Source organism: Ahaetulla prasina, chromosome 1 (assembly GCF_028640845.1).
Source record: "Ahaetulla prasina isolate Xishuangbanna chromosome 1, ASM2864084v1, whole genome shotgun sequence".
In the NCBI taxonomy this organism is placed as follows: Eukaryota; Metazoa; Chordata; class Lepidosauria; order Squamata; family Colubridae; genus Ahaetulla; species Ahaetulla prasina.
The window spans coordinates 73,851,113-73,877,621 of record NC_080539.1 but is presented as its reverse complement, the minus strand read 5'-3'; the positions used below and the strand labels follow the sequence as shown (position 1 = coordinate 73,877,621).

Here is a 26,509-nt window from a genome sequence, read left to right as displayed (position 1 = left end):
AAGCTCCTAGCTCACTATTTTCAGTTGATTAGAACTCTCAACTACCAACTTTGCCACAAACACACCAGATGGGTTAGTTCTATCTGCTGAACCCAAAAGTATCCAGTTGCCAAGTCAGATATACTTAATTCAGCAATTTGAATTGTATTACAGCTTACTGGAGACAATGCAAAACCAATGTTATAAGACATCAGTGACTGCCTTCTGCCAGCAGATGAGCTTTTGCCTTCTTTTCCAAATTCAGTTTCTGGATAGCTTACAAAGGCAGCCCCATGTAAACCACATTGCAAAAGTCAATTCTATAGATAGTATGAGCCCAGATTACTGTTGCCAAGGCCTTATTCTCCAGAAATTTGTGCACCAGACGAATGTCAGCAAGCCCTCCCCCACGTCCCCCTTCCAGTTAGCAATAATCTATTAGGGCCTCCAAGCAGAGGTGAAATGCTCCCGGTTTGGACTGGATCGCCTGATCCAGTAATGATGGCGGCTGGTGGTTCGGAGAACCAGTAGCAAAAATCCCTCCCCACCCCCAATGCCCAGCTAAGTTGCATGATCATCAGAGGGTGTTTGTTTTTTTTACTTTTAAAAGCATTTTTCTACAACCTCTTGGCTGAAGAGGTAGAACAAATGCTTTTAAAAGCATTTTTCTACAACCTCTTGGCTGAAAATGCTTTTAAAACTCCTCTGACGATCCCAGCAGAATTGCCTGATCGTCAGAGGCTTTTAAAAGCATTTTTCTACAACCTCTTGGCTGAAAATGCTTTTAAAAGCATTTTTCTTGGCTGAAAATGCTTTTAAAAGCATTTTTCTACAACCTCTTGGCTGAAAATGCTTTTAAAACTCCTCTGACGATCCCAGCAGAATTGCCTGATCGTCAGAGGCTTTTAAAAGCATTTTTCTTCGCTGAAAATGCTTTTAAAAGCATTTTTCTTGGCTGAAAATGCTTTTAAAGGCAAAATGCCAAAGAGGTTGTAGAAAACTGCTTTTAAAAGCATTTTTCTTGGCTGAAAATGCTTTTAAAAGTAAAAAAAGCTCTGATGATCGCGCAGCTCAGCTGGGATGGTCAGAGGCTTTTAAAAGCATTTTTCTTCGCTGAAAATGCTTTTAAAACTCCTCTGACGATCCCAGCAGAATTGCCTGATCGTCAGAGGCTTTTAAAAGGCTCCTCTGACGATCCCAGCAGAATTGCCTGATCGTCAGAGGCTTTTAAAAGCATTTTTCTTCGCTGAAAATGCTTTTAAAAGCATTTTTCTACAACCTCTTGGCTGAAGAGGTAGAACAAATGCTTTTAAAACTCCTCTGACGATCCCAGCAGAATTGCCTGATCGTCAGAGGCTTTTAAAAGTAAAAACCCAAGGACGGCCAGTGGTTTATTATCTTATTCATCAACTTGTGACTCCAGGTACTGCTGTATCAGATATACAAAAGTGAACATAAAACCATTAATCTAAAATACATATATACAAATACTGTGGTGTTTGTATGACTCAACCATACCCAGTTTAAAAAAATCATAAATACCCAGTACTAATTAAAAGCTTTGTGATAACTCAGTCTCATGGCCTTCCTGAATATCATCAAGGGAGGTTACCATCTGGCTCTAGGGATAAGCTATGCTGTAGGGGTAAAGTATAAGCTGAGAAAAATAAAGCTCCTAGCTCACTATTTTCAGTTGATTAGAACTCTCAACTACCAACTTTGCCACAAACACACCAGATGGGTTAGTTCTATCTGCTGAACCCAAAAGTATCCAGTTGCCAAGTCAGATATACTTAATTCAGCAATTTGAATTGTATTACAGCTTACTGGAGACAATGCAAAACCAATGTTATAAGACATCAGTGACTGCCTTCTGCCAGCAGATGAGCTTTTGCCTTCTTTTCCAAATTCAGTTTCTGGATAGCTTACAAAGGCAGCCCCATGTAAACCACATTGCAAAAGTCAATTCTATAGATAGTATGAGCCCAGATTACTGTTGCCAAGGCCTTATTCTCCAGAAATTTGTGCACCAGACGAATGTCAGCAAGCCCTCCCCCACGTCCCCCTTCCAGTTAGCAATAATCTATTAGGGCCTCCAAGCAGAGGTGAAATGCTCCCGGTTTGGACTGGATCGCCTGATCCAGTAATGATGGCGGCTGGTGGTTCGGAGAACCAGTAGCAAAAATCCCTCCCCACCCCCAATGCCCAGCTAAGTTGCATGATCATCAGAGGGTGTTTGTTTTTTTTACTTTTAAAAGCATTTTTTCTTCGGCTGAAAAATGCTTTTAAAAGTAAAAAAAAAAAGCCTCTGATGATCGCGCAGCTCAGCTGGGATGGTCAGAGGCTTTTAAAAGCATTTTTTCTACAACCTCTTCGGCTGAAGAGGTAGAACAAATGCTTTTAAAAGGCTCCTCTGACGATCCCAGCAGAATTGCCTGATCGTCAGAGGCTTGCTTTTTTTTTGGTCTTTTAAAGGCAAAATGCCAAAGAGGTTGTAGAAAACTGCTTTTAAAAGTTAAAAAAAAAGTTGGCCACGCCCATCCAGTCACATTACCACCACCAAGCCACATCCACAGAACCAGTAGTAACAAATTTTACATTTCACCACTGCCTCCAAGTCATCCAATTCATCCAATTCAGGATGAATTCTTTGCTTTCCAGAATTATTACTGGAGCAGGCAATAGACCAGGTAGTTTCTACACAGGCAGTGTCTTCATTTCAGTTTGTTTCTTCTGATCTAGTCCCTTACATTGCGAGTTTGGTGAGGTGGCAATGTATAACTACCCCAAATTGTTAACAACCTTTCCCAGTAGCTTATTAAAAGCAGAGGGGAGAGTAATGAACCCTGGAGTACCCCACAAGTGAATAGTTCACCTGTTCAATTTCTCTCCAACCCTCACTAGTAACCCTGGTACTACTCCCTCAGGACAGAGCAGAAAAACCGCAAAACAGTGTCTTATACTCCTAGCTTTTGCAAGATACCACCAATTGATGAAACTGAATGTCTCTAAAACTATCCAGTTTCTGTCCCATGCCCATATCCAGTGGTGGGATTCAGCCAGTTCTCCACTTCGGGAGAACCGGTTGTTAACTTTCTGAGCAGTTTGCTGAACTGGTTGTTGGAAGAAATCATTAAGGCAGAGAACGGGTTGTTAAATTATTTGAATTCCATCACTGCCCATATCTGAATATTGAAGTGACTCCATATAATCTAGAGTTGTTGTAATCTACCATACTCTCAATAAACTTTCCCAAAACGGTAAAACTGGTAGAGACTAGGCAATAGTGATCCAAATTGGTCATCTCCAGGGGAAATTGCCAATACAGTATATGGAATTTGACATGCCAGACTGAATTCTATCTGTTCTGCTCCAAGTTCTAATTCTGTAACTCTCAGAATCTGTGTTCCTCCAATCTGAGAATACATTTCTAGCTCTAAATGTTATGAAGTGTAGTTCAGACTTCTTGAGCAACTTAATATGTACGTGTAAAAAGCACAGTCACAACTTCCAGACTTATATTTAGTGCTTTATGTACTGTAGCTGGTCAGTTACAATTGCTCAGGGGTGGGCTTCAAAATTTTTAGCAAGGGGGTCTATGCCCGGTTGCTGGGTGGGTGTGGCAATGGTGGGCGTGGCCTAGTCAGCCTCCTGCACCACGGGGGGGGGGGGATGCATTTTTGCCCTCCCTGGGCTCTGGAGACTTTCTTCGAGAGAGCCTCCGGGAGAGCGAAAATGGCCTCCCCAGGCTCCAGAGGCCCTCTGGAGGCCAGAAATGGGCCAGAACTTCCAGTAGTCCAGTTTTTGGCCCTCCCTGAGCCTCCACGTGCATCATGCAATTACCTGCATCCAAAACGAGCCGTGTGGGGACTCCTGGGGGGGGAGGGGCAGGGGGGACCAGCCAGGAATGGGATTTTGGAGATTCTCCAAATTGCAGAGAATCTTAGCTAGAGGTTCTTGGAACCCCTGAGAACCCCCAGCACCCCACCCTTGCAATTGCTGTTGTGGTTCCATTTGGCAACAATATAATATTTTCTTCTTAATTTAATTTCCACATTCTTGTCATTCAAGGACAAGAATTCTGTCATGGTCTAGATAGAAAGATATTTGCATTTGCTTCCACTGCTTCATTTTCTGCTGTGTCAAGGTAGTATTGTATTCATTTGGTCAAATCCTAGGATTACCTCTCATTTATTTTTTTCTCTCCATCATAGGTTTTCACAGCTTTGGCCCTTGTCGGGATGCTCATTCTTCCCCTCAATAATTTCCCTTGGGTGCTGAATGGGATCTTGGAAGCTAAAGTATCTCTAGATCGAATCCAGCACTTCCTAGAGCTCACAGACCAAGATCTGCATGCTTACTATAGCAGAGGTACAGCAATAAAGAAAAATAAAGAAATGGTGGGATGAGACAGCAGAGTGACAATAGCAGTTCTGGTTCATGTGAAATAAATGTGAAAAAACAGAATAAGATACTTGACGCTTGAAGATTGTTTGCTGGAAAAAATATTAGTGTGATTAGCAACTTGGTGGCCCAATGCAGTTTTCTAAAATCACTCATGCCTACCAATACTCCAAAAATCCAGGTTTCCCCTCTTTTCTCTTTTTTCTCTTTTCCTTTAACCCATGTTTTAAAAAACCAGAGCCCATTTTTTCTGAAAAAATCTCTTATATGGGAAATCTACTAATCACGACAAACAAAATTAAATATGTGAGCTGAACCTATTTTGCATTCTATGATTGAACATGCATGTTTCTTATTAAAGGCAGGGAGATTCCATGGGTAGCTCTGAAAAAAGTCTTAAACTTGGGTAACGTATGTGCACCTATGTGTGAAATAAATTGTATCTACATATATATCCATATATACAGTATTATTATATCTGTAAGTGTACTGTTAGCTACAGATTTTATAACAGCTGTACTGTTCTGTTTCAGTTTGTCCTTCGAATTTATCTTCTGCCTTGGAAATGCACAATTCTACCTTTTCATGGTCCCCAGAAAGCAAAGAAACCTCTGAATCTCATGTACCAAGAGGCCAACTTTTCATACAGAATCTGTTGGTGACAAAAGTAAGTAATTAGGGGGAATTATAAAGGCAAACAGCACCACATAGACCACTTAAGAGGGGTGCTCTTGCTCTTTCATTGTATGGAAAGGACATGCTCTGAATGAATGAATGAAAGTTTGCAATATAACAGAGGAAGATTGCAGGCTAATCTGTGAAAATCTTGATGTTTCTTTCTAGGGTGCATTAGTGGGGGTCATTGGGAAGGTTGGATGTGGGAAGAGCACACTGCTTGCAGCTATCACTGGAGAACTTAGTTGGTAAGTAGTCAGTCATACCCTGCTTCTTGTAACTCATTACATTATTTAATTTGTTAATGTAAATTACATTATTTGAACTCATTACATTATTTAATTTGTTACAATCTAGTGCAGGTAGTTCTTGATTTACAATAGTTCATTTAGGGACCAAAGTTGCAGCTGCACTGAAAAAAAAAGTGATTTATGATCTTCTGATTCTGTAGATGTCTCCAGTTTGGATCTCAAAACCCCAGCATCTCTCTACAATTCATTAAAGCAGCCGCTTCTTTTTGCAGACATAATGGCAGTCATTTTTAAAACTGAGAGCCTGAAAAAAAGATGCTGCTGTTTTAAGAATCACTTTAATGGGCAGACTCCTTAAAGCATTAGCATCTGTTTTCAGAATTATTTCTGTTTTCAGAATTGAAGAAGCCCAAAAAAGGATGTAGCTGTTCACATTACGCTTTAAAAGACGCCACTGCCTTAAAGAGTCAGCTTGTTAAATTATTGTGATACACAACTGTGCTGTCTAAGAATAATGCAGGAATAGTTTGGAATTGCTTCTAGTTGTACCCATTACCACATTGTCATTTAATCTCCAAGGGGTCTCTCTCTCTCTCTCTCTCTCTCTCTCTCTCTCTCTCTCTCTCTCATATCATCTTTCTATCCCTATATATATATTTATATGCATAGGTATATTCACACAAGGGTGTGAATATACCTAGTAAACCTGCCTATTTTTCCTCACAAAAAACAAACTGTAAGGTGGGTTGGGCTGAGAGAAAATGATTGCCCAAAGATTCCCAGCTGGCATTCATGACTAAGGAAAGCCTAGAACTCATACTCTACTGCTTTCTAGGCTAGTACCTTAATTGCTCTAATTCAGGAATGTCAAACTCATATTGTTACGGCGGCGTCATGTGACCTATCCACTTTTTTTTCCCCTTCGCTAAACCAGGTGTGGGCATGGCCAGTGTGTGATGCATCCTGCCTCCAGGGCAGGAGTTTGACAGCCCTGCTCTAATTGAATTGTTGCTTTCTTTCCCAGTGGTTTATCATTAGCAACTGATCAAATTTGCCCTTGGTCTGGGTAATCACAATAGGCCTCTGGTAGAGCGTCTTTATCAAAACCATCTGACTTGACATGATGATATCCAGTGTTTCCATAATTGAATTTATTTTGATCCAGGCAATTGACTTCTGCATATATTGCAGAATGTAAAGATTAACCGGCCCCATTGCTCATAATCATTTGGCTAGTCATTTTGTATGCCCTTTCCTCACTGCTGATATGTTTGTAGTCAAGGTGAACAGGTCTATGTTTGGGATTTGGAGAAAGGATTTGGGTTGGCTACTCAAGAGCCCTGGATCCAGTTCACCAGCATCCGTGAAAACATCCTCTTTGGGAAGGAATACAATGCTCAATTTTACCAGCAAGTAATAGATGCCTGTGCTCTCTCTGACGACTTGAATGTGAGTACTCCATAATGTACAAAATAACTCCTATAGGTTCTTCAAGGAAATTAATTAATTAATTAATTAAACAAGTATTACTTAGCGCCGCCACAACTTTCTCTGGGCCCCAGAGCACCTCCCTCCCTCCAAAAAAGTATGTAAACATTTTAGTGTGTCACTATTACAGCATAGGTATTTTCAGTTTGCTTATATATTCATACCGTAGTGCACAAATTTGTACTTGGCTTGGTAAAAGTTGCACAAAATATTTTTTTCTCATATATGGCACGTCAGAAATTAGAGGGAACAGTGCTCAGGAACAACCCTATATCTGGGAAAAGATTGTTCCAAAGGGCAGGAGTTGCTATGTTAAGTATCTCCAAGTTTTAACTTATTTCCTGTGTTCCCCCTGCCTACCCTGTAATGACAAAAAATTGTGGCATTAGCATATGGCAGTTTGCTGCTGAATTTTCATTGATGTACTGTTGGAGTTGACGAAAGAGGTATTCATGACATATGTGACCTTTGGCCTACATTTTGCCTATTGATATAATGGAGTTATGAATTAAGCGTCCAGCAGTTTTGAATAATTGACTTTATTTCAGGGCATCTATTTAGCAACTGTTCTGTTAATTATAATTTATCTATTTAACTTCTAGATTTTCCCAGAAGGTGATCAGACAGAGGTGGGTGAGAATGGAGTCACCCTCAGTGGGGGACAGAAAGCTCGTATTGCACTTGCTAGAGCTGTTTACCAGGTATATAAAGGACTGGATGAATGCTATTGTCCTAGGTGGTTTTTATTTGTGTATTTATTCAATTTCTTTAGCCATCTCAGCAAAGTAACTCTGGAGGCTTACAATTATAGAACAGTTAAAAGAAACTATTATTTGGATGTTTTATTATTTTAATTAATACATACAGCAACCAAAATAACCTACTAACAGTAAAGCCAAGAAACACATTCAGAGCCCCAGACTCTGTACCTGCCATGTTTTTAAAGCCTTACAAAAGGCCAATAGAGTTGGGGCAATTCTAATCTGCCAAGAAGAGTATTCCACAAAGAAGGAGCTACAATAGAGAAGCCCTGTCTTCTAGTTCCCAACGGTCAACATTTTTTGGCTAACAGGATCTGAATTATACCCAGTTTGTTGGATCAAATTAGATGGGTAGAGACTTTGCAATTCTGGGTGGGAAAGAGCTCAGATGTTATCACTCTTTTCTACAGGAGAAAGAATTATACCTTCTGGATGATCCACTAGCAGCTGTTGATGCAGATGTAGCCAATCACCTTATGCAGAAGTGTATCCTAGGAATTCTCAGACACAAAACTCGGATTCTTTGCACCCACAGAATTGAGGTTTTGGAAAAGGCTGACATGATAGTACTAATGGATAATGGCAGAATTCTCAGGGCAGGTAAAGCCTGATGCCTTCTATTGTTCTCTTTGCCTAGGGCTTGAAATACTTACCTCAGAAAAGGAATTCATAATGCGAACCAGACTCCTGTTTTTTGTTGGGAGCTTTTTATCAGCTCTTGCATGCTTATAAAGAAGGATCAATGGTTCTTTCTTAATTTCAATGGCTTTTAAAATTGCCTGAAGACCTTTTCAAATTTTGCTGCATTGTAAGTTCCAAAAAAAAGCTCATTATCAACAAAATGCACAGGTATTTAGTAAAAATATTGGCTTAAGAGAAAATACTGAATTAATTGCTCTACATAATAGAGAATTTGTTTTCATATTCATAGCAAACATACCCAGTATAATAGAAAAAGGGACAAAAATATGCTGGTGAGCCAATAAAATTAAGGATGAGGAAATTAGTCCAAAAAGCTAGTAAAAGACCACACAAAAGACTTAAGAGTTACAACAGGAAAATGAAATGGATGTTTGTTTATATTTGTTGATTTATTTATTAAATTTGTTTGCTGCCCATCTCACTGCAAGGTGAATCTGAGCAGCTTACCTCAAAATAAAACTCACTCTATATATATTTTTAATTAGAAAGGATTAAGAATTAAAAATGCTTAATGTGGAAGCAAATGGAGCAAATGTTTCTCAAAAAGAAAAATAATAATTATTTTATAAAAATTAAAACAGACCATAATCCAGTGAGTTTGGTTTTTCAATAGAAATCCAGTTCTTTCAGATGAAGGGTAATGAAATGCTGTTAAGAAAGAAGCATAGTGGAGGACTGTAAACAGAAATGTAAACATAGCAAACTCTTACTATTTTTCTAGATACTCCAACAATCATTCTTCCATTGGTAGAAGCTGTCCCTAAACTTGGAGCAATGACCAAGAGAAGGAAGGACACAAGTAAGTACTAGGTATTTTCATCATTGTACAGGAATGGGTTTGCTGAAATCGGTCAAAACAATATAAGTCTGAGGTAATGGAATAGAGAATAAAGCTAGTTTAGAAAATCTTTAAAAATGGACCTCAATTGAGCCCATAAGATATCTATACATACAGGGCTTATTTATTGTTTTCTTTCAAACGAAATAGTGGAGACAGGAAGCTGTAGACAGGAAGCTGAAGCCCTGTTGGAAGAAATATCCATCTGGGTTCAGTTCCAAGTGGGGACAAAGACACTGGAAACATGGAGACTGCTTGGAAAGATGGTTTAATGGTGGTCAGGATCACATGGCTTGAGTCCCTGAACAGAAAAGGGCTGAGATCCTGTGTGCATAAAGGCTTTATGCTTTTTCTGAGCTTTGAACTTTCTGGGGCACAAGAAGAGTACCCTGATTGGCTGTAATCTTCCCAGGTGCCATGTGGTGAGTTTCAGTTGCTAGATGGGTTCTATTATGATGCAGATGATGGCCCATTGACAAAGGTGGGGGGTGGCAGGAAGTTGCAGGGAGCTGCTTTGTCTTTAAAACATGTTTCTCCATTTCTCATCCAGGGAAATATATTCTGCCTTTTTAAATATTTTCTAAAATATTTCATTCTTCTAGGAGGGGGGTGGGTGCTAAATTCCTACAGCCCACTGTAGTGTACAGCCTACACTCTTCAAATTTAAGAAAAATATGTGATGGATAGGAAGTAAGTATGAATGGCCTCCCAAGAACTAAAAACTTTCAGAAACATTTAGTTTCACAAATTGAAGCAATATCACTGATGAAAATAGAATCCTGTACCCTATATGTTTTGTTATTTTTTAAATTAGATGAAAATATATTACAAAAATGCTTCAGGTTTTAGGGGGGAAATGCAATTAGTAATGCCAGTAGATGCTAATGATCCTGCAACAGCCATATTCCATTAGTGCTTATTGTTGAATTAATGTATCTACGGAGATATCTCAAAGGTGCTTTTTTTTTTCAAGAGGCAACTGGATTTTCTGGTTTTTCTTTGAAGACATTTTGGCTTGTCATCCAAGAAGTTTCTTCAGCTCTGACTGAATGGTGGGGAATGGAAAGATTTATATTCCTTGAAAACAGCTGGTCATTTGCATTCCTTTAACTGGTCATTAAGGTCACCTGGAGGTTTATCTGTGTCATCAGGGTCACCTGAGTGGTGCAAAGTGGTGTGGAGCGTTCTTGGAACTGTTGAAAGGACTGTTGTAGATGGGAGATAGATGATGTTGTATCCCCCAACCCAGTTGAGGGAGGACTATTCAATTTTGACATAGTTCAATTCTTCAGAGCTGAAGAAGCTTCTTTGATGAGAAGCGAAACATCTTCAAAGAAAAACCAGAAAGTCCAGTTGCCTCTTGAAAAAAAAAGTACCTTTGGGATTGAATTGATGTGCATTTGAGGAAAGTCTCCGGAAGAAAGCATAATGGATTATAAACTAGGGAAATGCAATATGTCTTCCCGAGTAGCACAACAGAACACCAAAGACATCTGGATCCTGTGTAATAATAACAGATATTGAGTTAACCATTATCCGCAAAGCCTTTTGGTTACAAGTTTAGGAATAACTAGTTATGATTGCCCTTAGGGAAAGATAGGCCATATATTTCAAGAAAAAAATGACAAAGAAGTAGAATTCAGGTATTTGTATCCAGGTACACCCACCTGAATATCTTACTTGTTGTCTACATTAAAGGGTGGATGTAGTTTGCTTCTGAGTAATAAAATAGGATTAAAGCATTGCAGAAATCATAAGAAGTCCTTGGGTTTTGGGAGTGGGTGTTTCCAGTCGAGAACCTGCAGTGTCATATTATCCTTATTCCTGTTTCTTGGTATTATTTTTCCTGTTTCCAAAGTAGACGCTGAATGCGATGAAGTGGAGGAAGTGGAGCACGAGGAAGAAGGGCCGGCACAATTAAGCTGTTTTCCTAAGCAGGAGGAAGAAAAAAAAGAAGGGGCAGTGGCTTTCAAAGTCTACAGGGCATACTGGCTGGCTGTTGGCAGCTGCCTAGCATTGTCCATACTCCTTTCACTGCTGCTCATGCAGGGTAAGCTTATAACATTGCTCTTTCCCTGTTCAGGTTTCTCTCTGCTCTTGATTACTGGCAATTTCTCAGCAATTTGGAATCTTTGGTTCAAAAAAATTGACACCTTTATAGAAACTTGGGCATTTTGCATCAATTATGAGAATTGTTGAAGACGTCATAGTTACTCCAGGCATTGTGGACAGAATGATTGTGGAATTCCCCCTGTCCCCTGCCCTTTTTTTTTTTTGAGGGAGCATGTATTTTCCTTGGTTTTTCTTTATTTTTGGTTTTTTGTACTTTGCTTTTCTAGTCTGTTGTAATTTTTTTTTTGAGGAATTAGTTTTTAATTGTCAAAACCACCTAATTGTTTGGGAATTGGGTAGACTATAAATTAAATGTAACAAACATATAAGCCACCTATAAAATAGACAAAACTTGCAATTCTCAAGTTTGAAATTTCTTCTTTTAAAGATCAATAATAAATATTAAGTCTTTGTGGTAACAGCTTTATAATCTACAGCAGGGTCTCCAACCTTGGCAACTTTAAGCCTGGTGGACTTCAACTCCCAGAATTGCTGGCTGGGGAATTCTGGGAGTTGAAGTCCTCCAGGCTTAAAATTGCCAAGGTTGGAGACTCCTGATCTACAGTATAAGAAAATTTTGATTCTCCAGCCTCTTTCCAGGGAACCCACTGTGTGGATTGGTTCAGAGATACCAGGAATAAATGATTTCCTATTATGTGAGCAAGTCTGAATCAGCCACCGGTTTCCACAAAGTTCCACATAATTCAGGAAAAGGTTGTTGCTAAAATTCAATTTTCACATAAGGTAATTTATTTGTTTATTAGTGGCTTCTGTGCTGTTTAATCAAATAGCAAACTCAAAGCCACTTACAGTGTTATAATACAACTAAAAAATAACAGTAATCATTTTCCAATATGGTCTATTCGAAATTTATTCAAAAAGTTCGTAGAGGCACATTAAAAGTGCTTTCATAGGCCCTCTTTATTGTATTAAAATTGGCAGGAGGATTTGCTTTGTGGTGAGTTCCCTACCTCAAAGTCATTCAGATAGGCTTAACTTTTATTAAAGCCTCAGTCACTGATACTTACCCATTTCTGCAGCTTCTAGGAATATTTCCGATTGGTGGCTCTCAAACTGGATATCCAGCCTACCTCATACTGAAAATAACTCCATCAGCAGTTTGGCAGCCCTTCCTTCTTCATCTCTGCTGCTTTTCTCCCATGAGGGACTCGTGTACGTCAATCAAAGAGCTTGGCCATGTTTTATTTGCATCTGCTCGTTGCCCAAACATACAGTACATCAGGGGTGTCCAAACTTGGTCCCTTTAAGACTTGTGGACTTCAACTCCCAGAGTCCCTCAGCCAGCAAAGCTGGCTGAGGAACTCTGGGAGTTGAAGTCCACAAGTCTTAAAGGGACCAAGTTTGGACACCCCTGCAGTACATGCTATTGAATCAGATTCTTCCTCTTCTTGGCTTTTTTTTTTTCCTGTCCTCCTCCCAAACTGCCTCTAGAAAGTAAGAGTGAATTGGGAATGCAGAAGGGAAAACCTTGGTCACAGGGCTTTTCTTGCTATGATTAAGAAGCTGAACGTTAGTTAAACAGCTGCTGACTCAGAGGTGGGTTTCAGCAGGTTCTGACCAGTTGTGGAGAACCGGTAGCAGAAATTTTGAGTAGTTTGGAGAACCGGTAGTAAAAACCCTGACTGGCCACGCCCCCATCTATTCTCTGCCTCCCACCTCCCAGCTGATCGAGAGGGAATGGTGATTTTGCAGTAACCTTCCCCTGGAGTACGGTAGGAGTGGAGATTTTACAGTATCCTTCCCCTGCCACACCCACCAAGCCACACCCACAGAACCGGTAGTAAAAAAATTTGAAACCCACCACTGTGCTGACTGTGCATAGGCAGAGCAACTTGCAGGGGGAGGGAGCAAGGAATAGGGTAGATGCACAATATTTCCTGAAACCTGATGGGAATCAACATGTTTTCAGTGGAGAGGATTGGAATGACCAGTTACTGTACAGGATTCGAGTAATCATGTTTCCAGTGACTTTTTCCATTTGTTGCAAGTTCCTCTATAAACAGATGACTGAATCTTTCAGATGTCTTCAAAAGTAGAAAATATTAGATAATATGGCTGGCCATAACTTGAGCTTGACCTCAATCCCTGAAGTGAGTAGATTCCAGTGAACGTAGAATTTCCAAAAACTCCTAGTCCTGAATCTGAATGCCAGACTGATAAGAAGGCACAGGTGGAGCAACTCTTCCTTCTCACTAAAAGTAGGAGGTGCTTAGTGCTGTTGGTGGGAGGAAGTTCCCTTCCTGCCCTTCTGGGAGAGTTATTGCATTTGGTCATAACAGGGAGAGAAGCTGGCTTGGAGGAGTATTGCACTTCCAAACTGATTTTACCTGTCTTTTCAGTTCTCCAGTCTTGAGCTCCATCTCTTCAAATAGCACTTTGAATGTGAATTTTTATCTGACTGTGTACGGCTGCATTGCTGGGGTAAATTCAGTCTTCACCATCCTGCGGGCCTTTCTTTTTGCTTGTGGCACCATTCACGCTGCGACTGTCATTCACAATCGACTGCTTAGACGGGTGATGAAGGTAATGACCTGGGAGCCCTGTTTGGGAAAAGGAGGAACAAGGGGTGGGGGGGGAAGATAAAAATTGAGACTTAGAAAAATTGATTTTTTTCAAACATTTACATTTTTGAAAATTAATTGTCCTGTTATTTTACATATGGTAGGAAAACATTAAATAATAGGATCATTGTATTATAATTATATTTCATTGGCTCTACAGTTCCGAGAAAAATTATTGGCCCTTTTGGGATTTTCTGAATGCTTGCTTGTTGCAGAATGTTGTCAGTGCTCCCTGCAGCTCCTTGTGCTATGTAAGAAATAAATAATCGAAATAATTGATTTTGGTAGCCAGCAAGACTTTTATAAGTGGACATAGCTATCTTGTTTTTAGATGAATTTAGTCACATGATCCCCCTTTGAATCAGAGTCTGCTTTTATATGATCCCACAGACTTTGATCATTGGACAACAAACATTGTTTAATAAAAACATCATGAAGTATCAATGGGACCTTACAGTCCTATTTCATGAGAATGTTGTTGCTTTTTTAAAAAACAAAATACGATAGTCCTGTGTGGGACGCAGAGAGACTAAAAAGAAGAAAATAGCATTGCAATACACTAGGATATTTCCAGTACATTCTAATATTCCAAAAGCCTATAGCCTTCTTAGTATTTTTTTCTTTTCTATTGCCAGGCTACCATGACCTTCTTTGATACCACGCCAACAGGTCGTATTCTTAATCGCTTCTCTTCAGATCTGTACTGTGTGGATGATAGTCTTCCTTTTCTTCTCAACATCTTCCTGGCCAACATCTTTGGACTGCTGGGTACCCTGGTGATGATAACCTATGGATTGCCTTGGATTGGGCTAGTCTTACTGCCCTTGGTGGCCATCTACTACTCCATCCAGCTTTATTATCGACGTACCTCTCGTGAACTCAAGCGTCTCTACAGTCTCACCTTGTCGCCTATTTATACTCACTTTTCAGAGACCTTGACAGGTCTCAGTACTATCCGGGCAACCAGGATGACTGGGAGGTGAGTTTTTCTCTTCAGCTGGTGGAAGTGTAAATTGACCTGAAAAGTGGCTGAGAGCTGTTTCAAAAGTTGATAAGAATTGCATGAGAAATTCTTCCTAATGTTAATCTTTGGGCTGAACCCAGTCTAGGTTTGAGACAGAGAATCAAGAACGGGTGGAACTGAACCAGCGTTGCCGTTTTGCCAGCAATACGGCAATGCAATGGCTAGATATTCGGTTGCAGATGATTGGAGTTGCTGTGGTTACTGCCATTGCAGGAATTGCCATCATCCAACACCAACGGAAATTGGGTGATCCAGGTGAGCTATGGAATTATGAACTCTGCAAAGATGCACCAATGCACCATCATCTATGGCCGTGATGGCAAACCTATGGCATGCGTGCCACAGGTAGCAGGCAGAGCCTTTTCTGTGGGCACGTGAGCCATTGCCCCAGCTCAGCTCCACCATGCATGCACGCGCACCTCCCGCCAGCTAGCTGATTTTTGGGTCTCTGCCATGCATGCATGGGGGGGGCACATGCGGGAGGCATGCATGGATACGTGGGGTGCACGGGTCGGAGGGTCACACACGCATTGCATTATGGGTGTGGACACGTGCGTGCTGTTGCACATGGGCGTGAGCGCTTTGGGCACACGACAACAAAAAGGTTAGCCATCACTGATCTATGCCATCCTTGCCTACTGAGTCTTCTTTATTTCACTCACAATATTGTTCCTTTCATCATTGATATTAGATATGGATTTTGGATTTTTCTCCCTTTTCCGAAGAAAGGATAATAGTACCAAGAATGCTGAAAAAGAAATGAAAAGTATTTTTTGCTCATACAATCAGCATGCATTTTATGTGAAGGCAGGCAGGTGATTTTTCTGTTCCTTTATCTTTCCCTTAAAAGAAGAGAAAAATAATGTAACTAAATGAAGTCCATGTGAGAGCAGGTAAAGTGAACTACTGGAACCTTTTTTTTCCAGCATGGCAGGCTTCTCTTTCTAATCATCTCTATAAAGTTAAACCGACTGTCTTAAACCGAGGATATTCTTCAGATGTGTGGTCTCCAAGCAGTTCCTATCTTACAACCGTAATGGAGCCATAAGTCATGACAGTTGTTGTGACCAAGGCCCAAGTAGTTATTACCAGACACAATCAGTCCTAAACAAACATATTTTATTAGAACAGCTGAGAATGAAGTAATTTATTCTTAGTCCAAATTAAGTCCAAAACAAAGTCCTTCAGAAAAAGTCCTTCGACCTTATCACAAACCTTTGTCTTATTTGGTACCCTGCCAAAGGCTTTTCTTGGCAAGAACCCCACAGCGACAAGAAACAATTGTAGCAACATTGCTTTCCTACAAAGAACCCAAGAGCCGTAGCTGCTCTTTTAAGCCTTATGGGAGGGGCCAATCTTCTCCTGGCATTACTCCCAAGTCGTCCTTTTTGCTTTAGCTGTTTTTGCCTTTTGGCTGCTCTTCGCATGCGTGCACTAGGAACAGGCTCCTCCTATTCCTCTGCCTCTCTGCTATCCGCCTCTGGAGGCTCCGGAGTCCGTGCATCGCTCCCAGATAGCCCTGGCCCCATCTCTGCCTCCAATGCAGAGCCCTCGTCTGGGCCTTCCCCTGACTCCAGGACTGACCCATTGTCCTCCCCAGCCTCCTCACTGTCCAACTCCGCTGCCAGCTCCGCAGACTGCTGGTGGACCACAACAACAGTCAGAAAGTGGGTCACCATATGACCGGACCCATTTTTATAACTTTATGAATAGAATAATTATCAGTGCTTTTGATCTGGAATATTAGGAACCTTGTCTGGAAATACTCCTCTCTGAATATACTTAAAGGCATTTAAGCAAGGGTAAAATCCAGCAGGTTCTGGAGAACCGGTAGCAGAAATTTTGAGTAGTGCGGAGAACTGGCAAATACCGCCTCTGGCTGGCCCCAGAATGGGTTGGGAATGGAGATTTTGCAATATCCTTCCCCCAGGAATGGGGAATGGAATGGGGATTTTGTAGTATCCTTCCCTTGGAGTGGGGTGGGAATAGAGATTTTGCAGTATCCTTCCCCTGCCTCACCCACCAAGCCACACCCACAGAACCGGTAGTAAAAAAAATTGAATTTCACCACTGCATTTAAGGTAGATGAACTAGGATGTTTTTTTTCAAGCAGTGAGCATGTGTCTAAAAGAGGAAAGATCAGATTCTGGATCACTATTTCAAAAAAAAAAAGTTGTGATACTAGTATCAGAATCACTTCAGCAGTTCCAAGGAAAACTTTTCTTCATATGTTGGCACCTTTCTGTCCTTCGCCTTTGGAGATGGATTACTATCTCTTACCATTTGCTTCTTTATCTCAGACGGTAGCTTTCTGTTTTGTTTTATTTTGCCTTCTTTTGCCCTTCCAGGTCTTGTGGGTTTGGCTCTTTCCTATGCTCTATCTGTTACAAACTTGCTGTCAGGACTCATCACCAGCTTCACTCAGACAGAGACCATGATGGTGAGCGTGGAACGAACTGAAGAATATGCAACAGAAATTCCCATAGAACCTCAGGAGGAACTGCTTCCGGTAAGGCTGCCTTGTTTTGCAGCTCTAAAATTATCTAGATGTAGAGTATTCATTTTCATATAATGCAAATGTGGTGATTGCTTTGGGCTGTCTTTGCTTTTATGGGGTCCTTGAAAAAGCAGTTGGTCTTCACCTTGTAAAGACAAGGTGAAGGTGAACTCAAATCTACAATTATTTTTTCTATTCTTCCAAACTCACTTTGTTTTAATTAGCAAAATTTGGAGTCAGAGGAGGGGGGAAAGGAGGGTAAAAACACCTGAAGAGGAAACGATTTCAATTAATTTCTTGATACAGATTTCCTAGATTCTGTAGACCAGTGGTTCCCAACCAGTGTGCCGCGGCACTAAGGGGTGCCGTGAGATCTTTTGAGGGTGCCGGGAACTTTTGAGCTACGGAGATTTTAAATATCTATTTCCTTATAAGGGTGCCGGGAACTTTTGAAAGGCTTTCCAAGGGTGCCTCAAACAAGAAAAGGTTGTGCCTCAAACAAGAAAAGGTTGGGAACCACTGCTGTAGACTATGTTGCATGAAAGATGAGTCTTGGTAAATTGCTGAAGAGCACAGAAAAGTAGGGTTCCATTCTTTGGAATGAAGTTCATGTTAGGAATGAAGCCCATGCTATCATCTTGAAGACTGAAACAAGGGCAGAAGTTCAGTAGAAGAGTAATTGGTGCCAAGAGGGCAGGGGAGCCCAGTCATCTTCCACCAGACTATTACATCTAGAGTGGGAAGAACTCAAAATAACATTTTCAGTAATCATTACTACATGGTACCCCATGATTTGATTTGCTATATTGCTACTGGTGATACTAAGTAATAGATCAGAAAAAACTGAATTAAGTGATAGCTATCTCTGCTCATTTCTAACATAGATTTTTTCTTCCTTGAAGGTTTCCTCAAACTGGCCAGTTAGAGGGCAAATGGAATTCCAACAAGTAATATTAGCCTATCGGCCAGAATTACCCAATGCCCTGGACGGTGTTACCTTCACTGTCTATCCTGGGGAAAAAATAGGAATAGTTGGACGTACAGGGTCTGGCAAATCCACTCTCTTCCTGGCCCTTTTCCGTATGGTGGAACTGAGAGGCGGACACATCCTCCTAGACAGTATTGACCACTGCTCTGTAAGCTTGAAGGAGCTAAGGTGAGTCATTTTCAACAACAGTCACTCGAGGTTCCAGGGGTTATTAATCCTTCAGCTGTTGGTACCATGATTCTCAAGCTTAATCAATTTACTGTGTTTATTTCAATTTACAGTTTATTTCAATTTACAGTTTATTTCAATCAATTTACTTAATCAATTTAATTTACTGTGACAGATTAAATCACTTAAGTGTGCCTCAGTTTGTCAATGGTGATGCCAATGTTCCTCAAACACCTTTGCATCCATTTAAGAAGTCAATTTAAGGAGATAGCAAAAGAGTCGTTTAATGTATCAGTTGTGTGCTTGCTAGTATTTCCTGCTGTCTTATTTTTAGGTCTAGATTGGCCATAATTCCCCAGGACCCTTTTCTGTTCAGTGGGACACTCCGTGAGAATCTAGATCCCCAGCAGCAACACACGGATGATGACTTGCACCAAGTTTTGGAACAATGCCACTTGCACACATTAATTACAGAGATGGGTGAGTCTTTTGCTTGGGGTAGAAAAAGCAGCTGCTGGAGCAAAGGGCATCAAAAGCCTAATAAACCATCCTTCAGATTATGAGGTGTTGGAAAACTGATCATAGTAGTAAAAAAAGAAAATAAATAATACCCACAGGGTTGTACATTCTCAGGCTGCAATGATACATTTTGAGCTTAAGGAGGTTAGCTTTACTCAGAAAAATGTATCAGGATGGTGTTGGATGGAACCAAACTCAAAAACAAAATCTGAAGCCAGGTCTTTTTCCTACTTCTTCACCCTTCCCTCTTTTCCTCTCACTCCCTCACTTTCTATAATAGACAAGCAGAGGAACAGATTGTTCTTCACAAATTTGTTATCATGTCTTAAGTATGGACTATTTTCTTTTGCCTCTTATGTCCAGAAATCTAATCATTGAGGAAGAGTTACTTGTTCAACTTTTTCCACTTTCTGTTTTGGCGTTTTTTTTGCTTTCTGGGTCTCTCTCACTTTTGCATAAAATACTTGGTGCTTCAGTCTGCTAGTAAAATCTTTAAGAAAAGATGCCAAGAATCTTCATAGGAGACTCCTACTTTGGGGGGAGGGGGGGAGAACTGTTATTTTTGAAATGTTTAAAAGTGTAGTATTTAAAAACCCAACATGACAGATATAAGATATGGCTGATTGCAAAATGTCTGGATGCTTTTTGTGTTATTATATTTAATACTCTTTAATATTTTTCCCTTTGTATATATGCTTTATTTGCATTTGTGCGGGGGGGGGGGGCCTCTCTGTAAGCTTGTGTTTGCTTAGCGAACATGCATGCACCTTCTCTGGTTACTATAGTTTTTCCTATTTTTATGTATTTTCTTGGTTTTCCTTATAAATTTGGGGAGAATTCAGCTTTCCATCCATGAAATAATTGAGCTTCATTCATTTATATTAGGGAGCTATGGGGATAACAGATGGGTAGATAGAAGAGTGACTGGCATCACAACTCCAGTTCAGAATACACGTTCTAAAGCAGTGGTCACCAACCAGTGGCCTGTGGACCACTGGTGGTCCGCGAGAAAATTTTGGTGGTCCGCAGAAAAATTATCTGCATTTTTTATATTGCACTAAATACTATTTATCTTTTTAAAAAATTCATATTAGTGGTCCTCGGGATTTAAAATTATGAATTTAGTGGTCCCTGAGGTCCAAAAGGTTGGTGATCCCTGTTCTAAAGGGAGGTTATAGTAAAGGGAATTTTCACCGAGCACGTATTGTCAGCGCTTAGTTGCTGCAACTCAGTTTTCTCTCTCTTGAGCTTCAGGTGGAAATGAACTAGCACCAAAATTTTAATCTCACATTTGTTTCATGCAGGTGGGCTGGATTGTGAGCTGAGAGAGAGAGGAAAGAGTCTCTCAGTAGGACAGAGGCAGCTGGTTTGTTTAGCAAGGGCCCTCTTGACTCAGGCCAAAGTGAGTGGTGGTCATTTTTTTTTCTTTATATATCCTGTTATACTTAAAAGGTGTCAAAACCATTATCTTGGACTGGAAAAGTTGAAGCAATATTGGAGCATCTGTCTTACACAGGAGGCTAGGTTGTTTTGGACTTTTAATTAGGAAAAAAAGTAATTAAGGGCATTATGTAGGTTTACAAAACTATATATATATGGAGAACTGGGTAGAAAGAAGATATTGTTCTCTTGTAACTCAAGATTGGCTACCTACAAGATTCAAGAAAAAAAATGTAACTTTCATCACTCTGTAATTAATGTAATTTCTTGCTGCAAAATGTAGTTCCTGTTCATGAGTAACAGATCCATGATATCTAAATGGAATTTCCACAGGAGAGAAGTTGCTGGGGTTGAAATCAAGAGCAAAACCAAAAGGACTATTGTCTTCATGATTTGAGATTTTCCAGAAGCATCTTGCTGTCCACATTTGGATTTAGTGGATCCTTGCTTTGTATGCCAAAAAGTTTTTATTCACACAAATGGCATCTGTCAGTTTCTTCTTGTATTGGAAGAATGCTTTCTACTTTGTCTCAATCGTAGATTTTGTGCATTGATGAAGCCACAGCAAGTATTGATCAGAAAACAGACAGACTCATCCAGCAGACCATTCGCCAGCGATTTGCAGATAAAACTGTTTTAACTATTGCACACAGGTAATGTTTTACTACTTCTTTAGCCTCTGCTCTTCAGTCTGTGTAATTGAAAAAAAAAAATCTAATTTCTTATATATTTCTGGTAGTGACTGGCCAAAAATCATGTTATGCTGAATATCTTGAAGGATGTTTCTACACCAACATTTCAGCTTTTCACCATGACACTGACACACAGGTCAACTGCTTAATGCTGCTTTCCCTCAAAATTCAAGCATTTCTTTTGAGTGCTTCTGCTTGATCCTAATATCTCTTGATTGGGGGAAGTGATTTCCAGATTAGGCTGCACTAAAGCTTGTCTTAGAGTGGATTTGGGCAGCCATAGATACCAAGAGAAATTTAGTTTTCTATTTTTAAAGCTGTTTGAAATTGGCACATGGGAACATTTTCACATTTTTCAAACATTTTAAACTGGGTCTTCGCATATCTGTATCTGCGGATAAGACTCCAACCAATACACACAGCAATAGTTGTGACCATCAGTTACAGTGCTATTATGTTTTTTTAAACACGTGACCTCCCTAAAACCACCTCATTTTTCCCCATCAATTATTCTATTGATTTCTGCCTCATGTTCACGTTTGAAAAACAGATGAACAGTGCAATTTATAGCATATGCCCAATGAGCAGCAATTGTATTTTAAATAAATATTACCTCTATCCTGTCTCATACCTGAAAATGGTGCCACTGCAGATCCTGCTCCAGAATAAATGTGTGAAAAAGATTTCACACTGAGGATCATTTTACTGCCGATGATGATGATGTATTCCATTCACTCAAGTCCGACTCGTGGCAATTTTATGGGCCAGGTCTCTCCAATCTTCTGATCTTGAACTACTTTTAAGTTTTTTAATGCTCTGGCTGATGTTAGCTTTGATGATGTCCAGCCACCATGTTCTTTTGACGGACGGGTTTCCTTTTACCACTATCTCTTCCAAACATAATTGGAGAAACATAATGTTTTCTCCAATGAACTCATGACATAGCCAAAGTTAAGTGAGTCAGTTTTGTGATTTTGCCTTCTAGTGAAATGTCTGGAGTTACTGTCAATTTTGTAATGCTTTTATACAGAACTGGTGCCTATATGGGAATAGAGCCGTCCAACTAACAAACCCAAGAAAAGCAGGCACTTTCAGGAACTTTAAAATCCCATAAGAAAAACTTTATTGAATACAACATTTTGATACTGAGGAAAGCAAAAACAACTCCCGCACAAGCTTGCATAGTTAAGAAATAGGTTTCACTGCTCCTCCCATGGAACAGGTCACGTTGTTTTGTTAACAGTTCACGTCTTGGCTGCCACCTGCAGAAATGTCCTTGACTCTCACGGTTGAAGTCTGGAGCCTCTGCATTCCATCTCACCCTTCACGTAAATGTGGCCATCTCATCCACTCTCTGCAAAATCTTGGATTATATTAAGAGGAGCATCAAATGCATATGTGGAGTATTCTGGCACTCTGCCTATATTATTGTGTTTATTTCTACCAGGTTGAACACTATACTGGACTCAGACCGAGTGTTGGTGATGAATGCTGGGCGGGTGGCAGAGCTCGATTCACCTGCTGTACTCAGCCAGAAACAGGACTCTTTGTTCCAGCACCTTCTACAGTGTGGATAGCAATAACCTTCCTGTGGACATTCTCAGACTTGAGTTGATTGTACCTCATGACTGCAAGCTTTCCCATCTACAGTAGGGGCCTCATCCACAGGTCACTCTCATATCCTTCAGAGTCACCCTTGACTTTAGAGTTTCAAAAAGAACACAGGGCAGACATTTTCTTAGTAGCCTGCAAAACTCTATTTTCGTTTTGCTAATTTCACTTCCACTTATTGAAAGTAAATCCCATTCAGCAAGTTTTTTTAAAAAAAGTTGGGTATTATCAATCTATCATAATGCAATCAGCAAAAATGATTCAAAGACATTTAAATTAAAATTCTTAATCCCAGGTACTGTATGCTGCTCAAGTTAGGTCAGATACACAACCTTTACATCTTCTCTTCTGCTATCCTGCATTTCACCGCTATGGGAATATAGATATGTATCTTTTCTTATAAATAGAAATTAAACAATTCTCATTTTTTTACTAGTAAAGCTTGCTTTTATTTTTAAATTTCACTAATAGCACACAACATATGTTTATACTAAGATTCTCAAGACATTCACATAACAGATATACTGTGATTCAGACAATCTCTAGAAGACAGATTCTTTTTCCAGGAATCTAGTGGGATCCAGATAATGGAATGGGCACTATTATCCTGTATATTTGTCTTTTAAGAGAAAGGGGCCTTGGTCTCTGGAAATACCCACTGAGATACAGATAAGAATAATTGGAATCAAGGATGTCACTGTTGCAGCCTAGTAAAAGTAGAAGAAAAGTGTGGGTAACCTAAACTACAAAATTAAAACTAACTTCCTTTGTACTAAAAAAGGTAAAGGTTCCCCTCGCACATACCTGCTAGTCATTGCCGACTCTAGGGGGCGGTGCTCATCTCCGTTTCAAAGCCGAAGAGCCAGCGCTGTCCGAAGACGTCTCCGTGGTCATGTGGCCGGCATGACTCAACGCCAAAGGCGCACGGAATGCTGTAACCTTCCCACCAAAGGTGGTCCCTATTTTTTCTACTTGCATTTTTACGTGCTTTCGAAACTGCTAAGTTGGCAGAAGCTGGGACAAGTAACAGGAGCTCACCCCGTTACATGGCAGCACTAGGGATTCGAACCGCTGAGCTGCCAACCTTTCGATCAACAAGCTCAACATCCTAGCTCGTGAGCCACCGCATCCCTAGTCCTTTGTACTAGGTTTATTTTTTTCTTTCTGGAGAAAGATTAAACAATTTAGATGATCAGATGGTTCATTCTTTCACAAAATAAAACAAAACTGACATTTATGCTTGACTCATGACAGAAACTTTAAGCAATCTGATGGTCCATGTATCATTTGATAGCTTTTATGATTGTGGCCTGAACAATATTGTTCATGATTGGTTTCTTTAACCTTTAGACTGATAAATTTAAAAATTATCCATTGTGAGTTTTGTTGGCAGAATAACAAAAATTTAAGGTCAGGTTTAGCACCTAGTAACTACAGGTAGTCCTCACTTGCCAAGTACAATTGAGACTACCAACTCCATCATATCATGTTAAGATCAAGAAACATTTGTTTGCACTGCCGTCAAATCACTAGTTCACAACTTCTAGAAAAGATACATTCCTGTTTTTGTCAACATTTTTATCAATTAATACAATTTTATTTTTTATTTATAAGTAAAATAAAGAGAGACATATTTAAATACAGCCCAATATAGACTGAGGTTGCTGTGAGTCACGGAATGCTGATTTATTGCTACTGAAATTGCTACTTTATCTTACTAAAATGAGATAAAGCAGGGAGATGAAATATAATCTCTTGTTTTGATATGTCACTTGCAGGTTAAGAATCAATTTTACATATTCCCAGGGTCATAAAGCTAGCCACAAAAATTGTTAGATAAATCCAAGATTTTATTGCAGTTTTAATTGTCCATCTCAACCATCTACAGTACATGAAAGCAAAGGAACAGTTCCTGTTTAAACCAAATTGTTTAGTGTAAAGCTTTAAAAAAATCAATATTAGTATGTAGTTCACTGAACCAATTTTAGAAATCTTTACACTTGCAAACTGAAGTTTGGAAATTGTCATTTCTGGACATGCTTATCAGAGCTTTATAGCACAGCTCATACTCAATACTTAACAGTTTTGCAGTGATAGCCAGAGATATTAAAATACTATTACATTAAGATTTGACTAATGTTCAAAGTTGCTATTCTTTGCATACCTGCCTCAGAAAATAAATTACAGGAACCTTAACAATTGGTCCATGTTTACATGCACAGCCAAACAGATCTAGTCTGTTTGCTCTTTATCGGATGCAGCAATCAACACAAATTGCTATGTAAAACTTCTCAGGTCCAATGAAGCATTCAGTTGAAGAATGTCTGTGGAGATTCTTAATCATCCAGGTCATGGTTGTCCCAAAGGTGTTTTCAAAGAGCAACCGGAGTTTCTTGGTTTCTTCCTTGAAGATGTTTTGCTTCTTGTCCAAGAAGCTTCTTCAGTTGATGAAGTAACTCATGCTAGGGTTAAAAGTACAACTAAACTCATAGAAGTTTTTTTTAAAAAGGCAGAATTTGAACTATTTTCATAGAAGAATTGGTAATGCTACAAAATATATTACCGGAATCTGCTAATATCTATACCCTTTCCCCCAAAATAAGACATCCCCTGATAATAAGCCCAATTGGGCTTTTGAGCACATGGTAATAAGGCCAAGTGCTTACTTCAGGGTTCAAAAAAATATAAGGCAGGGTTTTATTTTTGGGGAAACACTGTAATATAAGCAAATAGAATATTTGCTAAAATAATTTTGGTTTCTTTTCAACTAAATGTGGATTGAATCTCCGTGTAAATTTTGGGAACACCAAGAAAACCATAATCTACCTCTGATTATTTTAGGTGTGCTCACATTCATTAGTAGATATTATTTCCCATCAGATCTTTTATCTTTAAAGTTCAAAGAAATGTAATTAGACAACTGAAGTAGATAGCCATCATTTATATATTTAAGGCTTAGATATACAGCCGTCTGAATCAGCTGACATTTAATCTCAGGAATCCAAAGAGAAGACATACGAGATACAAAATCTGTAAATAATTCTTTTCACAATTCATTTTCTAGCAATACTAGCTCCTGCAGAGGTTACCAGCCATGATTCACAAACTATGGTCCACAGAGATCCACCAGATATTCTGTAGCTTTGGTAACCACAGCCAATTTACTACCTTAGCCCTCAGGAGCCTCACTAGAAGCTGGGGGACCTTGTCTTTGTCAGGAACAATTGTTTGCGTTGGCTTACATTCCCCCCAGCTTTGGAAAAATTCAACTCTGCCTTGACTCATTTTTGCCTCTGCCTTGCCTTTGCGTCATGGACTTGCCTGACCCTGTGGAATTAGCCTTGCCCTTTGGACCTTGACTCTGGCCTTGCCCCTTCAGCTTGCACCTTCTCTTTGGATTTCCTTTGCGAATTGGTTTTGGTTGTTTACTGACTTGTGTTTCTGGGACTAAGGATGGCTCCCATCAGAGAAGGGTGGAGCCTTACCAGCCATTGTAGGTTAACAGAGCAATAAAGGACTCTAATGATGCCTGTCTCCGCCTAGCGATCTGGGTCATAACAATGCTGCATGACTTCCATTTCCATCCAAAGATCCTTCTCTGTAGAGAATGATGGCACTTGATCAGATGTTGCTTGAGGCTTGCAGACCGGCTTACAGCATGGCCTGGTGGTGGTATTTATTTCATGTTAAAAAAGGATCAAGGTTGTTTTTACTAATACTAATACTAATTAATACTAATTTTACTAATACTTTTCATCCAGCTATAAATGTACAGATT

The 26,509-nt window shown here is 39.8% G+C and overlaps 1 protein-coding gene across 6 annotated transcripts in view; it reads left to right on the top strand.

Moving 5' to 3' along the window:
* Nucleotides 1–23,384, top strand: part of ABCC10 (ATP binding cassette subfamily C member 10) — a 33,571-nt gene extending 10,187 nt beyond the window's left edge. For 4 of the 6 annotated variants that reach the window (XM_058163837.1, XM_058163831.1, XM_058163827.1 and 1 more), the window contains 18 exons: nt 4,194–4,350; nt 4,917–5,050; nt 5,227–5,306; nt 6,587–6,758; nt 7,400–7,498; nt 7,969–8,158; nt 8,982–9,059; nt 10,957–11,148; nt 12,251–12,383; nt 13,571–13,754; nt 14,428–14,771; nt 14,902–15,071; nt 17,165–17,325; nt 18,216–18,469; nt 18,804–18,949; nt 20,293–20,390; nt 20,969–21,081; nt 22,568–23,384. In XM_058163837.1, coding sequence (XP_058019820.1) covers nt 4,194–4,350; nt 4,917–5,050; nt 5,227–5,306; nt 6,587–6,758; nt 7,400–7,498; nt 7,969–8,158; nt 8,982–9,059; nt 10,957–11,148; nt 12,251–12,383; nt 13,571–13,754; nt 14,428–14,771; nt 14,902–15,071; nt 17,165–17,325; nt 18,216–18,469; nt 18,804–18,949; nt 20,293–20,390; nt 20,969–21,081; nt 22,568–22,697 — 2,835 coding nt within the window. In that variant the 3' untranslated portion in view covers nt 22,698–23,384. The other 2 variants (XM_058163843.1, XM_058163850.1) reach the window with 2 other exon arrangements.
* Nucleotides 23,385–26,509: the final 3,125 nt, after the last annotated feature.